The sequence below is a fragment of the Heteronotia binoei genome, chromosome 3 (assembly GCF_032191835.1).
Source record: "Heteronotia binoei isolate CCM8104 ecotype False Entrance Well chromosome 3, APGP_CSIRO_Hbin_v1, whole genome shotgun sequence".
Classification (NCBI taxonomy): Eukaryota; Metazoa; Chordata; class Lepidosauria; order Squamata; family Gekkonidae; genus Heteronotia; species Heteronotia binoei.
Genome location: NC_083225.1, coordinates 42976983 through 42992308, shown reverse-complemented (window position 1 = coordinate 42992308; position 15326 = coordinate 42976983). Strand labels below are relative to the sequence as shown.

At 42.2% G+C, this 15326-nt stretch overlaps 1 protein-coding gene across 1 annotated transcript; it reads left to right on the top strand.

The window, feature by feature from the left end:
- Positions 1–1372: 1372 nt before the first annotated feature.
- On the top strand, positions 1373–14094 carry SLC10A2 (solute carrier family 10 member 2). Its single transcript, XM_060235084.1, has 6 exons — positions 1373–1812; positions 6420–6538; positions 8304–8392; positions 9606–9781; positions 11657–11814; positions 13922–14094. The coding sequence occupies exons 1-6, from the start codon at positions 1373–1375 to the stop codon at positions 14092–14094; spliced, it is 1155 nt and encodes a 384-aa protein (XP_060091067.1).
- The last annotated feature ends 1232 nt before the right edge of the window (positions 14095–15326 follow it).

Genomic DNA, 15326 nt, shown 5'->3' with positions numbered 1-15326 from the left:
CAGACTGTGAAAACCAACTTGCTATCAGAACAATGGGTGGAAGGAAACGGGCAAATCTTTAAAATGCCCTTTGGTATTTTAAGAACAGGCCATGTCACCAACAGAGATTACATCTTCTGGAATACCAAACCCTGCATCAATGGCTATGGGTTAGGCTATGTAGCTAGCTGTACATAGATCCACATACCTGGTTAATATCTCCAGATTTAACATCAGAACATCCTTCACAGCTCTCCACTTTCAGACTATGCAAACAACTCTGTTAACTGGTCGATATTCCCACATCCCAACAGAACACTGTTTTTGCATTTGTGATAGAGGACCTCCCCCATTATATTCTATCCTGTCCACTCTACAATGCCCCCAGAATTAAATTTCTGTCTGGAGTACTAACCTCCTTAAAAGTACATTCAGAAACTGAAAAGATTATATTTGTTATCTGGCAATGATGCTCATGTGTCCTATAGAGTCTCTTTGTTTGCACTTGCAGCTAAGAAGATAAGAGCAAGAGTAATTTCAAGTGCTGTAACTTCTTGAGGTTGGCCTTTCTGGGGAACTTTTAAGGTGTTAATTTGAAACTTTGTTGTTTGGGTTCTGTTTTGTTTTGTAACGGCCAATGGCTATATACAATAATTTTTTGACTGACTGATGTACAGTAGAAGCACTTCTTGGTCTTCTTTGACAGTCAAATAAAATTGCCAATTTTCTCAGGTAGACAAGATTATCATTCATTCCAACATGTTATCCTAGGCCTTTATGTAAAGTAGCACAATCATATCACCTTCCAGATAAGATAATTGCAATAATAAATCTCATGTACCAAAAAAAAAAAGTTATGTACCAAGATTCACATAAAGATAAAAATATATGGGAAATGAAGCAATTATTTTGGCACAGAATTTCAGCAACAGACAGGGAGACAGTCCACATGTTGCATTTTAATTTGGAAATATTTGCTTGGGCACAGAGGCAGTGATGACAGGGAACTGTTCTCTAAGGTTTTTTTTAGCTGACTGAAAAATAAAGCATGGTAAGTACTGCACATGAAGAAATAAACTCTAAGAAGCTCTTGTTGATCCTCATTTCAATGTATTATCCATTCTCCGCTTGTAGTCCGTGTGTTTAAATATTAATTTGGTGTGAATCTTCACTATTTCTCCAGAATCAATGATTGATTAGAAGTGTTACATATCCATTTGTTCTGGCAGAATGTTGTGACTCAGCAGTGTGTTTAATTCTCGACCTTGACAGCCGCCAAGTTCAAGAATTATCTCATTCTTTATTGCTCCCTGACATTATAATAAGACGCCCAGAGATACAAGCACCTATACAGAGTTGAAGAGCCTTGCCAAGCACTCATCGGTCTTCAAAAATGCAGGACAACTTTACAGAAAGATTTAACATTTTGGTATCTGAGGTCTTGACAACACAGACAATCGTCAATTTCTCTTACTGTCCCGCCAATGCCACTATCTGCAATGGCACCTCCTGTGTGTTGCCTGCTGATGATTCTAACAGGGTTCTGAGCCTGATTTTAAGTACTGTCCTAACAATCATGCTGGCCATGGTGATGTTTTCCATGGGTTGCAATGTGGAGCTACCAAAATTTTTAGGACACATTAGAAGGCCCTGGGGCATTCTGGTGGGCTTCCTCTGCCAGTTTGGGATTATGCCTCTCACTGGCTTTGTGCTGGCACTTGCTTTCGAAGTACTTCCTATACAAGCCGTGGCAGTAATCATTATGGGATGTTGTCCTGGAGGAACCGCTTCCAATATTTTAGCCTATTGGGTAGATGGTGACATGGACCTCAGGTAAGATTATTTGATTTTTTTTTCTCACAGATCAGTGATCTCCAGTGTTGGGTGTTGTAAAGAAGCCCATAAAAAGCACTGCAACAAATTACAGCCACTGGCATCAAATAACTAATTGCCAATTCGGCGTCTATTAAGACTTACTGAACAAGTAAATCTTCTTTGCACACTTGAAAAATGTCCCTTTGCAGGGCTTTATTTGAGCAGCAATACAAAGGAACGGAGTTCTGTCTGGCTTGGTGTCTGGGAGTGTGGCCATATACAAATACGTTCCTGCTGGGCTTTTTCTACAAAAAAACTCCTGTCCTTTAGTATATTCTGGGGTGGAGCAACAAAGGCATGAAGAGGGGTGTGTTTGGTGGCTACTCCAGATGCCCTTAATTTGAACTGTGGAGACAGAGAAAATATAATGACAACAACCACCACCACTGCTGAACTTCCCTCTCTGAGCCATTAAAGTGAAGTGAAATTGGGGTAGATCTTACTGCTATTTCAATATTGCTCTCCAACTGCAAAGTGGGTTTGGTGTAGTGGTTAAGTGCAAGGACTCTTATCTGGGAGAACCGGGTTTGATTTCCCACTCCTCCATTTGCAGCTGCTGGAATGGCTTTGGGTTAGCCATAGCTCTCACAGAGCTGTCCTTGATAGGGCAGCTTCTGTGAGAGCTCTCTCAGCCCCACCTACCTGTTGTGGGGGAAGAAGATAAGGGAGATTGTGAGCCACTGTGAGATTCGGAGTGAAGGGTGGCATATAAATCCAATATCTTCTTTTTTTCTTCTTTTCCTCCCAAGGACAAGCTACAAGATCTTACAGCAAAGATGTGGGTGGGAGATTAGGGAGATACTAGACCTTATACTAACAACTCACAATTAGGACCTCCTACCTTTCTTTTTTTATGTCTAAGGCTATTGCAGGTGTGTTCAGATTGGACTGGGGCCATGGCATTAGGAAACTTAACTGTTTTCGAATCATGGTACTCTGGAGAGATGCATGCAGGCATCTGTGCAGTGTCTTTATGCTCTTTCCCCATGAGTAAATTAGCAACTTCACTGCAAGCCAATTTTGATGTTTAAAAATGACATGGGGGAAAGTCCCACTCTTTGGTGCCGTGGCTCCAAACCAACTCCCCCTCACTGAGACTGCTTTGATTTTATTTTTTTTTTAAAGAATAACTGTAAGTATCACATAAGAGTGTTTGGTATCCTTTTTAAGTCAGCAGTCATTCCCTCACCCCACACCTGGTGGACCTTCCAACAGCTTTTGACATTCACTGAGCTCACTGAGGATTAGTTATTTTAAAAAGGGTCTTGCACACATATTTCGGTTACCAACTGCTTGGGGAACATCTGTTTTGTCCCTTTACCAAAGGCTTAATGGGGATGTTATTTACCAGATGATGTTATTTACCTCAAGCCAAGGAAAGCTTCAGCTGCAGTTTTTCACATATTAATCCTCTGTTAAAGCAGCAGGGTGTTCCCCTCCCCCCCCCGCCACGCCTGCTGGCAACCCTAGAATTCATCCCAAGCCAGAGAGCCATGGGAGCACATACACAGTTGCACAGGCAGTCCACAATGGCTAACAGTTCTCTCTATGGGCTTCTCTTTCCATATGGGGATAAGGTTACGCCTGCAAAAGCTGATTTCTAAAAAGCAGTCTTTCATCTTCCAATTCCAAGGGTGTGTTTTTCCCAGTCTGGCAAATACTGAGTTGACGTATTTTTTTAAAAAAAGTTAACACCTATTTGCCCATTTCAATCAGAAATTATATTAAGCAGATCCGCATGCAACAGGATGGTGAAGGTTACATAGAACAACAACAAAAATGCCTTTAGTGATAATATATTGATTTCACAAATAAGCAACCTTCTCTATAATGCCAAATCTATTTGCTCTGATTGCTCCCAGTGAAAGCGCAAAGTGATAATTGTACACCTGGATATTCTCGTGTTTCCTCACGGCTGGGTTACAATTGAAACTAATGATACCACTTCCCAACAATATGCCAAAAAGGAAGGGAGGGGGACCGCCAACTCATTTTTGGTCCCTTTTCCCATTGGTGATATATTTTAAGTATCAAGGGTATCATACTACAGTTGGGATTCTGAGACTTTAACAGCCCAATCCTATATATCTTCACTATGGAATGAGTACCTCTGTGTTCAATGGGACTTACTCACAGGTAAATATACTTGACTGCAGCTATTTGTGCATGCCTACTCAGAAATAATCCTGTTGCATTTAGGTGGTTTTATTGGGGGTGCTATTGGAGCCGTCCTTAAAGATGGAGGCTCAGATAGCAGCCGCTGCCAAGTCCGCGTTTTTTCACCTTAGGCGGGCAAGGCAGTTGGCCCCCTTCCTGGAGCGCGACGACCTAGCAACAGTGATCCATGCTACGGTCACCTCGAGGTTGGACTACTGTAATGCCCTCTACATGGGGCTGCCCCTGTCACGAACTCGGAAATTGCAGAATGCTGCGGCCCGGCTGTTACTGGGTCTCCCAAAGTGGGGACACATTCAGCCGGGTCTTCGGACCCTGCACTGGCTTCCAGTGATATACCGAGTCCGGTACAAGGTGCTGGTTATCACCTTTAAAGCCCTATATGGCTTGGGACCTGTCTACCTGAAGGACCGTCTTTCCCCGCATGTTCCCCAGAGAGTACTGAGGTCGGGAACACAAAATCTCCTTACTGTCCCTGGGCCGAAAGAAGCCCGCTTGAAATCCACCAGAGAAAGGGCTTTCTCTGTTATGGCCCCTACATGGTGGAATCAGTTGCCGGAAGAGGTGAGGGCCCTGCGGGACCTTGTTCAGTTCCGCAGGGCCTGTAAGACGACCCTCTTCCGGCTAGCCTATACCTAGCTTGAGAACTTAATGCAACTTGCCAGATTTCTTTTATATATATTTCGAATATTATTAATATTATGGTTTTATCTGTTTTAAATGTTTATTCCCTTATATGTTTAAATATTGCTTAATTTTATGCTGGATCTATTGTTGGAAGCCGCCCTGAGCCACCCGTGGGAAGGGCGGGATATAAATTCTAAATAAATAAAAATAAATAAAAATTCGCAGTTAAACATGCACAGGACTTCAGCCTTTGTCTTTATTAAATGTCTGTTCTGGCATTTCTCAGATTAGAACACTTTCTATTCAAGCTTTCATGTTTCTTGAAACAAGGTTTTATATTCCCATTATTAACTAATAGCTTGAAACTATGTAACAACATTCTTTTCTCAGTTCTTCTGAAATTCAACATGGGAAAATGCAATCTCCCTTTTCAGACAACAAATAAAAAAGTATAGCACACGGAAAGCAGGCTTCTCCCCCATCCTATGTGCATTCAGTGGTCTGTGCAAACAAATCCTACATACAAGCAAGCATGTAATCAGGGACTGTACCATTTCTGGTCATACATACTATGGCTCTGACTCCATGAATGAGTTCTGTTCATGCAAATTATTTACTTAGAATATTTAATTGTTTGACAATTCAGCACCACCCAGCCGAGTGGCCCATCGGCCGCCTTAGGCTGGGGGCCGCCCATTGCCTCCCCTGCAGGATGGGAGACATTGGTTTCCCCTGGGCTGCTTGGGGGCGGGCTGCCTTAAATAGGCTGGCCCGTCCCCCTATGGCGCAGTTGAATTTCCAGGGTTTGTTGGCCCGCCTACCCGTCATGCAGTGTAGGCACAGGCTGGTCGCCGGTTTTGGGGCCAGGTAGGAATTTTTCGCTTCCACGCAAATTGGCTGTCGTGGGAGTGTTTTTGCCTACCTTACACTGTGGAAAGTGCATTGGCAATTGGCTAGGGCGGTGCTGTTCATAGTTGGTCACTGGCGGTTTTACCATTGGGAACATGTTCTTTTGGGGGCATTTGGTGAGCTCACATGGCAACGCACCTTTGGGGGTGTAAGGCGTCCCTGGGGGACCTAAGCTGCACGGCTCAAGGTTGGCTCCAGGGAGCCTGGTGATCCAGTCACTAGGAAGTGGTCCACAGCCCAGGCTGCACGGCGCGGGTGAGGGTGGAGCTCAGTGAACTGGATCTAGTGCCTGGCCGGCCGGTTTTGAGCCGTGGGGTCAGCTCACTCCCGGGGCCCGTGGCTCGCCCTGTTTCAGGTTGGGGAGGTGGTCTGTGTTTTGACCCCTGGCTCAACCTGGCCCCATGTTTTTTCCCAGTGCCGTTAATTTAAATAAAGTGGCCCTTTATCCCACATTGTTGTCTGTCTCTTTATTCCGAATGGGGTGGCAATATCCTCTATAGTGCATCTTGTCAATACCCTCACTACTGGCTTTATAGTCTCTGCCAGAGTGCTTTTCCTCTCTGGCTAAAACTTCTGTTTTCACAAGATCAATTTGTTTCCATGGGTCCTTGTATGAATGGAACTTTAATAGAAAAGGATATTCTGCCATTGTTCTTGAGCTGTTTTACAGCTCAGGTAGTGGTTGCTGCTATTTTCTTACTTTTCTGTTTATCGACTCACAGTGCAATTCTTCATAGAGTTATCCTCTTCTAAATCCCCTCGGGATAGCACAGCCATTCTTTAAGCTACAGAGCTACTATGACTATGCCTTATTGTTAGTACATCAATGGTAACCATGACCAATTCCCTTGCAGCATTAGTATGACAACATGTTCAACCCTGCTGGCCATGGGGATGATGCCACTTTGCCTCTTGATTTACACCAAAATCTGGACAGATTATGACTCCATTTTGATCCCCTATGACAGTATTGGTAAGTTTGTTCAAAATTGTCCTCTTATTCTCTACATGTGGTGAAGTAAGACAACAGCATCAGTATATTATTGGCCTGCAATACAGAAATCATTTCTTGTTTTAATCATGGGTACACTGTTTCAGCACTTGCTATCTCCTGGTGGGGCTGTGCCCCAGCTTTCATTGCATTCAGACAATTCCACATTCTATCCCTGACTAAAAGGATCAGGTAGTAGGTGATATGAAATACTTCTGCCTAGCTCTGAAGAAATGCTGTGAGTCACAGTAGACAATATTAACTTCAATAGACTGATGGACTGGCTCAATATTAAGCTGCTTCAAGCATTCATGTGGCCTCCCACCAAAGGCATAAAGAGTTTAAGCCCACACATTAGGCTCTTGATGGAGAACACAGAGACCAGAACAAAATGTGTGGGAGACACCATGTTTCACCCCAATGGGTTGGATCCCATGGACAATTTCTGCAGATGGAAAGAAAGGTAATTTTTGCTGATTCCTTCCTTCTCATGGCAGACTTCCAATTCTCCCATCTTACTGTTCCTGGGGGGTCTTCTATCCCCTAGGAACAGCATTCAGGGAGGCATTGGGGCTGTAGTGCGTGGAGAGACATGAAAAAGTCATGCTCCAGTGATGGAAATCCTTCTGCCAACAAGGTTGTTTTGTTTTTGTGAGATCCAAGCCAATGTGTGCCATTTGTAGCTAGCCAGACAGGGAACTACTGCTGAAGAATATTGCATACAAAACCTCAGCATCTTCATCGGCATATGCATTTAACTTTAAATCCTGGCCGGGGGATGGAGGTGGGTGGGAATCTATTGTATTGTGATCATGAAGTCTCTGACACTGATTGGATGAGCTAGTGTGGTAGTATGAAATGATCAGTTGCTTATGAAACTAAACAGTTTACAGTCCAGCTTCTGTGAGGAAAAGCAATTGTCAGTTTGGCTGGGATAAAAATCTCTCAGAGTCAGGCTGAGCTGTGAAAGACACAGGGAAAGCTAAGGGATAATGGAGAGGGAAGGCATCATGGTACAGCCTGATTTCATCAGATATTAATAGCTAAGGAGAGCTGGATGGGAGGCCCCTAAGGAAGACTGAAGAGGAAGGCAATGGTAAACTACTTGTGCTTTTAATTTGCCTTAAAAACTCCTTACTGGAGTTGCCATTAGTCTGTTGAGACTTGATAACATTTAGAGACATAAGGGACAAGGAGCATACAGCCAAGAAGGCTAAAGGAGTAGTATAAGCAATGGTAAAGAAGTGCCTGGTGTAAGGGCAGATGGAGAAGGAGGTTAAAAGAAGAGACAGAAGAGCTAAGAAATTGAAGTGAGGTGTGTCTGAGGAGAAAACAGATGAGAGAAACTTAATGTCACTTAATAGTATGACCTCTAGACTATGAGAGAGGGAGACAGGAATCCAGGAGAAACTAGGCAAGAGATGAGGTGGCTAAAGGTTGGGGAGAAGATGACGCATGCAGTAGCTTGAAAATCAGGAACCAGAAGAAAGAATGGTCAGTGAAGACATAGAGATAAAATAAAACAAGAGAACCAGGGAGACAGTCAAGCTGGAGCAATACCTTATACAGAAACTAGGAACCAGAGGCATACAGTACAGTACTACAATGACACTACAGCCACCACTTCCAAAGAGCAATATTATTTGCTTGGTTTTTTTCCCTTAAAAGTAAAGATCTGTAATGGATATAACATCTATCATTTCTTCCTAGCAGTCCTCCCTAGTGTAACCTGCTTTTTTTTCCCCAGGCATTTCATTGGTGGCTCTAGTAATTCCTGTCTCCTTGGGAATATATGTTAAGAATCGATGGCCTGCAAAAGCTAAAATCATATTAAAGGTAAAAGCTGATGTCTCCAAATACTTACACAAAGACTTATTTAAAAATTCAAGATACAATACGTTTGGAGTCCCTAGTTTCTTTTTACTAGTTATTTACAGTGCAATCTTAAATAGAGTTAAATCCTTCTAAGTCTCCAGAAGTCAATGGGCTTAGACGCTTGTAACTCTGTTTAGGACTGCTTTGTCAGTCAATAGAATTTTTCCCCTATCCAACCTGGAGGACTCAGGGTAGGCTTGCCAATCCCCAGGTCCCAGCGGGGGTTCTTCCGCTTTCCCAGGCTCCTTCCCGCCTCCACCATGTGCCTTTCCACCTCCGGAGGCTTCAGTCTCCGACTGAAAGGCTTCCTGTTGGGATGGTGTGTCTGTGTTACTTTGAAGAAGTTGGCAGCAACTCGTGAGTAGAGAGGCCAATCCCTCGCTTCAGAGTCACCAGAAACGGGGGGGGGGACGTCTACTGAGCTCTTCATTATTCCCTATATGGAGATCGATTCTCATAGGGTATAATGGGGAATTGTTCTGGAGGTTTCGGAGGCTCTGGGGGAGCTGTTTTTTTGAGGTAGAGGCACCAAATTTTCAGTATAGTATCTAGTGCCTCTCTCCAAAGTACCCCCCAAGTTTCAAAACGTTTGGACCAGGTGGTCCAATTCTATGAGCCCCAAAAGAAGGTGGCCCTATCCTTCATTATTTCCTATGGAAGGAAGACATTTTTAAAAGTGTGCTGTCCCTTTAAATATGATGGCCAGAACTCCCTTGGAGTTCAATTATGCTTGTCACACCCTTGTTCCTGGCTCTGCCCCAATGTCTCCTGGCTCCACCTCCAAAGTCTCCAGATATTTCTTGAATTACTTGGCAACCCTAACTCAGGGTGATAAAGAATTTTTTTTTTGAGCACTTTGAGTTATCAGAAGTTCCTAAATGTAAAGCAGAGCAGAAGAGCAACAAAGGTTACTCCATTCTATCCAACAGTTCTTTATTCCAGTTTAGAGATGTACCAAGGCATTCTGATACAGGGGTCAGAAAATCTATTTTGATTTTCTAAAATACATTAACAAACTGATTAACTGGCAATTTTGTAGTAGAATCACAAAATCTGCCACCTGAGCTGAGCTGTCCCAAGATTTCAGTATAAGAGGAAAAGGCAAAGCTACTGCAAGTACAAGTCATGAAAGATCACTGCATTAAACTACTACATGTTAACATTCTTCCATTAGATCGGTTCCATTACCGGTGCAATTCTCATCGTCCTCATTGCTGTGGTAGGAGGAATTTTGTACAAAGGATCCTGGACCATCACTCCTCAACTCTGGATTGTTGGAACCATCTTTCCGGCAGCTGGCTATTCATTAGGCTTTTTTCTGGCTCGCATAGCTGGGCAGCCTTGGCACAGGTAAATTTTACTCCATGATTCACATCTCCTCTCCCTCCTCCTTGTCAGAAGTGATTATAACCACTTACAATTGAATTTCTTATTTAGAGGCTAGGAGTCACAATAAACTCATCAGAATTCAATTAACCATGAAATGGTCATATGCTATTTACTTGTGGTAGAAGGAACACTTACATTTATGACTTCTGGTCACTCTCTAGTTTTTTAACTAAACAAGACACCTGATGTCTCTCATGCTCCCTATTCAATCACAGCTCTGAAATGCCCCAGCCTGAAAAGACCCACAATTACAGCCCTCAGTTTTAAAAAAAAATCAATGACAGGAAATGGGGCTGGCTGACACAGAGGAAACTACAAGTTCTTCTCATAAAATTTCCATCCTCATGAGATTTCTATCCTCTACAAGAGCTTACAGGGGTCTTACTACAGGACCTACTGTAAGCTCCAGGAGGATTGGCTACATCACGGGTGAATGGCTTAATATGCGAAGGAGTTCCTGCTACAAAAAAACCCCAGAGTATAAGGCAGTTTCATATGTTCCCTGGCCCTCTATAAACATTACAACAAAGCCTTTTAAGTATGGCACAAATAGTAAATCTGAGGGAACATGAGCTGATCCTTAGTTCTCTACTTCTGCACACCCTGCTTAAATGCAAACTTTGAGAAGATTATAAATTCTAATGGGCTGTGATCCATTAACTTTATTAAAAACACATCAAAGAACTTGACAAATAAAACTGTTTCAGGTTATCACCTTCATCATCATGTGAATTTCTGACAGTTCTTCCATTGCTGCAAATATTGTTAAAATATCATTTAACTATGACATCAGGCTTTCCTTAGTATCCCAATGCAGCTATGTTGTGCAAGTCAACTAACTAGTGCAGTGAAGAAGCAAATCTGTCTTATCATTCCCACTGGAAAAGTAATGACTTTAATGCTCAGATATTTCTGGGAAGTCATTTTCCAAGGCATTTTCCAAGGCCTATTTCCAAGGCATTTCATTAGTTTGTGCTGTCACTGAGAATTTTTCAAAGAAAGGACAGTCATTTTGAATGGTCTCTTATCAAGAGCTGGAGTACAAACAATCAGAACTGTAGCCAGCATGGAGGTAACAAGGGCAGCAGCCCCATGCAATCTCCCCCAGTTTTCCCTTACACTGAAATGAAAGATTAGGGAAGATTGGGTGGGGGTGCTGCAGATTCTATCAATGGCACTGCCCCTGTGCCCCCCCTTATTGGATATGGCCATCTAAACATGTAGCAAACAGAACAGCCTGGCCTTTATATGCATACCAGTGTGACCACCCAAAAAATACATTTTGGGGATTGCAGAACAGCAATGTAGTATGCACTCAACAGCATAGCCAAGAAGATCATTTACTACCTTACCTGCACTTTAATGTCCCCATCGTTCATTGAAGAAAGAAAATGCTAGTCACACATTTGTGCACCATATAATAAGCCATCAGCTCAAGATGTCCACAGCCACTTCCAAGATGGGTATTCAGTATGCAGGTGAGAAGACAACAATTGGGGACTGGGAAGCTCAGTGGGGAAGCTTAGTCTGGATTCTTATGGAATATTCACTACCTGCCTTCCAAACAATTTCCATTTGCTGTACATTTAATGAGTAGAAGCATCACAAAATTGAACTGCAACCCCCTCCATCCTTTCCTGTCTCTTTCCTCATTGTGTCAGTCAATTTTAGATTGCAGGCAGGAAATTGGCCTTTTAAAACTTATTGTGCTACATCTAGAAATTTTAGGCACTTTGTACATAACAAGATAATGGTGTCTCAAATCCAAGCTTCTTTGTGTGATGTATGTGTGCACTATATGTAACAAGTGATGTATGTATATGTTATTTCTTGTAGATGTCGAACAGTGGCTCTGGAAACGGGAATGCAGAACACTCAGTTGTGTACAACAATTGTGCAGCTCTCCTTCAGTCCTGAACAATTGGAATTAATGTTTACTTTCCCACTCATCTACAGTATTTTCCAGCTAACTTTTGCAGGATTAATCTTGGGAGGTGAGGCATATTATGCTGGTTCTTTTCAAGTACATTAATAAATATTCAGAGCATGTTTTTTAGGGGACAAAAGTGTTACTCTTGACATTGTGTTAGAAAAGTCAAAGATTAAGCAGCTCTGGACTGTTCAGTATTGATCATTAATTAATCAATAAGCCTGAGAACCATAAGCTTGAAACAGCCATAATTATACAACCTTGCACAAAAGCCAAAAGGTCCTGACTTTGTGCTTGTTTGTTTTCCCTTGTTGTTCCCTCTTTGTTTCTTGGTGTTTGCATCCTTTGGTTACTGCACTAAATCTGGCCATTGGTCCATCAGGATCAGTACTCAGGCTGGCAGCAGCTCTCTAACATCTCAAGTAGAGATCTTTATCACCTACCACCTGATCCTCTTAGCTGGAGAAGGATACTTATTGAGCTTCACAGCTTTTATTTTATTTTTATTTTAGTATGTTTCTATTTGGCCCATTCCCCATAGGGCTCAGGGGGGAGTACAACGTATGATAAAACAATAAAATACAATAAAAACATTCTATAAACAGACAACTCAACAGCACACAGATTACCATGCCGTCACATATTGCCCAGCCTAGCTGTCTCACATCACGGCAGTTTTTATTCCATTTCCTAGCACAGATGACAGTGCTGGCTGGGGAGGCCAACCAGATCAAGAATAGACGCCCACAGCCTCAGCTAAAAGCCTGGTGGAACAGCTCCATTTTACAGGCCCTACGGAAAGCTAATAAGCCAGGTAGGGCCCAGATCTCAATAGGGAGCTGATTCCACCAGGTCGGGGGCCAAAACAGACAAAGCCCTGGCCCTAGTTCCACACAAAGCCTGTCCTGATCCTTCCCCATTCCAGCTTGCATGGCTATTGGATCCTACACATGAAGCTGAATCAGAACCTTAGTCTGTTTTGGTTGTTATTATCTATGAATGGCAGCAGAAGACCAGAATCTCAGATAGAGGTCTTTCACATCACCTGCTGACTGGGGATTCAATCTAGGACCTACTGAATGCCAAGTTGATGCTCTATCACTGAGCCATGGTCCCACTTTCAAAATTAATCTTCTCTCCTCTTCTAGCTCTGTATCTTCTGCTATACTTGCATGCATGCAGACAACACATACTGTCCAACAGGCAACACATGAAAACAGAGACACGCTTGTACCAGCCTTATTAACAAAAGATACCTTAAGAGCTCCTTCTACTATTCCATTTGGCTGTTTCATTTAGTCTGCAAACTCTTATCCTGCACTGTGTTAAAATATGAGTAGATGTCTGTTATTTAAGCGGGGGAGGGATCAGGAAAACATAACTATCCTATAATATATGACCTGCTAAGTATTTAAAATATAGCTCAGCAAATTGTGCTATATGATATGACAGGCTGTGCATTGCATGGTGCTTTCTTATTCATGTGGACTCATTTGGACCAACTAGAGATGCCAGCCTCCAGGTGGGACCTGAGATCCCCAGCTCATCTCCAGACTACAGAGATCACTTCCCTTGGAGAAAATGGCTGCTTTGGAGGGTGGAATCTGTGGCATTGTACCCCACTGAGGACCCTGTCCTCCCCAGGTTCCAATCTGAAATCTCCATGAGTTTCCCAACCTGGATCTGGCAACCCTATCCCCCTCCGCAGCCCTCGCTGGTATCCAAGGGGAACTAATCATAATGTGAACTCAAGATAAGAATTCTTCTCCTAGAGTTTTAATTTCTAGAGATCTAAGAGTAGGGAGCTCCATCCAGGTGGAAGACAACTTTTGCTACTCACCTCCTCATGGGTGAAAATGGAAATGAAACAGAGATAGTAATTTACCAGGTACAAAGACCAAAAAACTGGGAGTATTACTAGTAAACAGCATTGAATGATGCAAATCAATCACTATTCTTGAACCCCTTTACTATGAATCAATCACTATTCTTGATTGCCTTTAAAGAAAACATCTCCTATTAGCAGGCAATTAGCTTAAACAAAAGGTGACTGTGATAAACTAAATCAACTCTAGCCCTAGAACCTGACATGTCAGGATAGCATTTCTGTTGCAATATTAATGCTAGAACACAATCTTGCCTCCCATAACTCCTGCCCATGTTATTCTTAGGCTATCAGCTAAACAAAAAGTATTTTGCTGATCGAAAGAAAGACTTTTCTGATGAAGAAAGTGAATCTGAATCATCACCGACACCAGTATACTCAACGACGAACAGAGGTTTTCAGTCAGAGGAGGAAGAAACAGCAACCCATGTGTCAGGGGTAGCTAACGGGAAAATCTGAGAACTTTGGCTTCACTTGAACTTTTACTTTAATATATATTGCTTCAAGAGAGCTATTTTGCACAGATAAATGTTTTCTACAGAAACTGTGTTTCTTTTAAATTATTCATGTATAGTTGGATCCCTTGACATTTTATCTTCCTTTTGAATGAAACCTGGGGAGGTAAACGGTTTTTGATTTTCATTTTCAAATAACTTTCATGTTTCACCCAGTAGTATATGGCAAAGTATAATAAATGGGTAAACTTAAACATTAGAATGGTTCGCTCTTTGATCCAGCCTTGATAGTGTGATGAGGCCTATTATCTCAGTTCAAGCAATATACAGAGAACCACAAACAACCACGAGCGCAATCAACTTAATGAGCTCAGGATCTGGGTCAGCGCTAGCAAAATTCATTGCAAAACTGGGTCCATGTGGAATACAGTCCTTTAAAACTGCAGACAGTTAAAAGAATATGTTCTGAAATACATGTTCTGCATGCCTGTGGGTCTCTTTAGTTGTCTCAGAGAAGCTTTGGTTCCTAAACCACTTTACCAGTGCTGGCGAGAGAGATACCTGTCAGAAAAGTAAAGGGAGATTAAGATAATATACTGTCTGAAATATCTAATTTTTCACAGGGGATACAGTCTCAAAATGCCTAGGAATTATTTAAATTCACCTTCTTTTTTGACCAACACATACCCCTCCTTTAATCAGTGCCTTGTAATCAGCAACTACACCAATTCCCCTTTCCTTACATCTATTTCCATGTCAAAAACCAATGCATGTCACAACAAGGGCATGGGCATAAGAGGAGAGCAACAGCCAGAAGAGTTGCTCCAGACTCATCTCTTAGTTTTGCATGCATTACATTGACCAATGTTTCTTATAAGCACGTCCAGTCTTTTTTTTTTAAAAAAAAAATGTTGCTACACCACATTGTAACTGAATGCTTCAATCTATAGAGAATGAGTCTTGGATGGTGCCTTATTTAAAACTAGTATAAGGCAACTGAGATTTATTCTGTTCTTTATTGGCATTTAACTGATGTTGTCTTCATCCCTGAGGGTCCATTGAGGAAGACATTTTGGAACAGGTTTAATATTTAAAATTCCCGTGTGGACTTTGGAATGGATTGAACTGAACTTTGTCAAAACAGTTTTTGGGAATATTGTATTGAATGGTTTGTGAAGACTATTGATGTAGGTGATGTCCTTGTGATTTGTGAAACTAGGTACTTTTGGGTGTATA